The 2,500-nt window shown below is 36.2% G+C and overlaps 1 protein-coding gene across 4 annotated transcripts in view; it reads left to right on the plus strand.

Annotated features, from left to right (window-relative positions):
• Positions 1-2,500, plus strand: part of LOC137973245 (receptor-type tyrosine-protein phosphatase S-like) — a 27,815-nt gene that overhangs the window by 842 nt on the left and 24,473 nt on the right. For 2 of the 4 annotated variants that reach the window (XM_068820017.1, XM_068820019.1), the window contains exon 2: positions 2,057-2,327. The exons of the other annotated variants lie outside the window; for them this stretch is intronic. In XM_068820017.1, the coding sequence (XP_068676118.1) occupies positions 2,213-2,327 (115 nt within the window). In that variant the 5' untranslated portion in view covers positions 2,057-2,212. The remainder of the gene's footprint in view (positions 1-2,056; positions 2,328-2,500) is intronic. 4 annotated transcript variants of the gene reach the window in all.

Consider the following 2,500-nt stretch of genomic DNA (forward strand, 5'->3'; position numbering starts at 1 on the left):
TGTGTTTATATTTGCCGCTGCAACAGATTAAATTGGAATTTTCTGAAAGATAGAAAACTTTTTATCTTTAATTTTGAAAAGGGAAACGAACCATTTGCAGAAAAGGCAGTCATGTTTGTACAGGTATTATAGCGAGGCAGGTGCGATTATTTGCGTTGTCAGTCCCAAATTGTAACTGCGACGCATAATCAATGTTATCATGATTATCTTTATTCATATGTTGTATAGTTATTATAATTATCATAATTCATTGTTAAGACATCAATCCAATCATTCTCATACACTCCTTTCATATTTTTTTACGTTAATAGTTTTTGATCATGAGCTTTGCGAACATGCAAAACGGAGTTAGTTTCCAGTGGTCGTTGCCAAGGTTACGCGTACCACACTTATGCAATGAGATTTACATTACTTGGTGTAGGCGTCACAAAGTTAACCCCTAATCATGAACTTTAAGGGAACCTCCACTCCGACGAAAGAATAATTTTAAACTGTACAAAATAATGTTTGCAATCAACGGCTTTCAGTTTCAGTTTCAGTTTTTTATCCTTTTGCTCTATTTACGAATATTTCTACTGATGAAATATGAAATGGATCATATATGTGAACTGCGGATATGAAATCAAGTGAAGCTATGATCCTCGCAAAGTCCTGAATTTTTCAGGCTTCTCTACGCAATTGCAATAATTGCGTTCATAACTGCTAGGATCATAGCTTCACTTAATATTTCTACTGTAACATTAAACTACATTACAAGCGTAAAGAGGAAAAAACAGCAAAGTAAATTACACACTGACGCATTGAGCAAAATGTGCACAGCGACCAAAGTAGCTTAAGCTTTCGAGTTGGTCACTGCCGCGGGCAAAGAAAGTAAAGTGCGAATAGGTTATATAACTATTACATATAGTACATCATATATAAAAGAAACATCAATTTTAGTACATATTAACAAGATTAACAGGATATGGACAGACTACACTAAGAGACAGTATGAGTAATTATAAGATACACTTTGTGTTGTTTATAAAAATGATTATAGGATAGTTTTTGTAATTCTAAGGGAATAGTTTCCCAGATTTTTGATGCTGAAAGAGTAGAAAAAGAAGTAGTAGCACCATAATTATTACTTATTCTTGGTCTATAGATATTAAAATTAGTCTCAAATCGAGCTTTGCTCGACAATTTTCTCAAAAAAAGTGCTTGGAGACGAAAAAAATGAACTTTAAAATCTTTTATTTTCACTTTCAAATTTCCGGGGCACCGCCATCTTGAATAATTGTGACGTGTTACGGTTGACCTAATTGTTTTCACACAAAATATCTTTTGTTTTGAAACAAAAGGGCAACACGACAAGTCACAATTATTCAAGATGGCGGCGCCGGGAAATATGGGAAGCAAAAGTCCGTGACAAACATTTTTAAAATTCATTTATTTGCAAACGCTTTCATGATTGGAAAACGTTCGAACAATTTTAGCTAATTTTGGTTGTAAACATTATGTTCTGTGAAGTTATTTTCTTGATAAACATTTAACACTAAAGACTGCAATGCCGTGTAACGATCTATGCATTACGCTGGATCAACACAAACTGTGATAAGCATGAACCTATAACACACCACTGTTACGATACTTAGATCAAACAACGTTCACGATGGCATTCTCTTCAAACTGGAACTACGGTCAGCCAAACCTAGCATGATCAACGCTCAAACTAGAAAGCAGATTCGGGCTTGTTGGCCCTCCCCAGTGTAGCCAGGCTCCCAGATAGTCGGGAAAGAGGAAGAAAGCGTGCAGAAAATGAGTGGGGGCTTGGGTCGAGGAAAATAAAACAGCAAATGAATGAGGCAGGAATGAGTAAAAATGCGAAAGATCAAAGGGCGCCATAACCTCCAATTTTTATTCCTTTTTTTGTTAGTTTAACTACGGCTCCTTTAAATTTAGTTTGGGTCAGTGGTCTGTAGAAGACGAACGAAATGGTTTAATTACAAAAGTGTTTAGTTCAAAGTGTAAACTCGCAATTTTAAATGACGTTTTGCATTGACGTCTTCTTGACTAGGCCATTGACAATACTTGGGTCGCGAGGACAGGTGTTTTATGAAGTATGTCAAAAGAACTAATTCCTCAGCAGGAGCCGTAAAAGAAAACTACAACTGTATTGTGGCGTTCTTGTCCACAGCTCTGCACGCCTTGTTCGTTTAAAGGAGAGCAAAAGATGAAGTCGTACGCCAACGCGAAATGTGAATTTCTTCATATGCTTTTTTCTTCGCAATTCGGTGTGTTTATTCTGTACGCGTCGATTCTACAGACAACTCCTGGTACATCACTTGGTAGGTAATGAGTTTCAAATTTCATAGAAGTTTTGTGCTTGAGGACGAGCAGAAATTATTGGAAGTTAGCGTTAACACCTGGTATGCCTTTCTATGCACATTTAAAACAAAAAAACGTTAGGGGAATAACGTAGCCCTTGTGTACACTAAAAAAATAGCGTATTATTGATAAT

Source organism: Montipora foliosa, chromosome 10 (assembly GCF_036669935.1).
Source record: "Montipora foliosa isolate CH-2021 chromosome 10, ASM3666993v2, whole genome shotgun sequence".
Lineage (NCBI taxonomy): Eukaryota > Metazoa > Cnidaria > Anthozoa > Scleractinia > Acroporidae > Montipora > Montipora foliosa.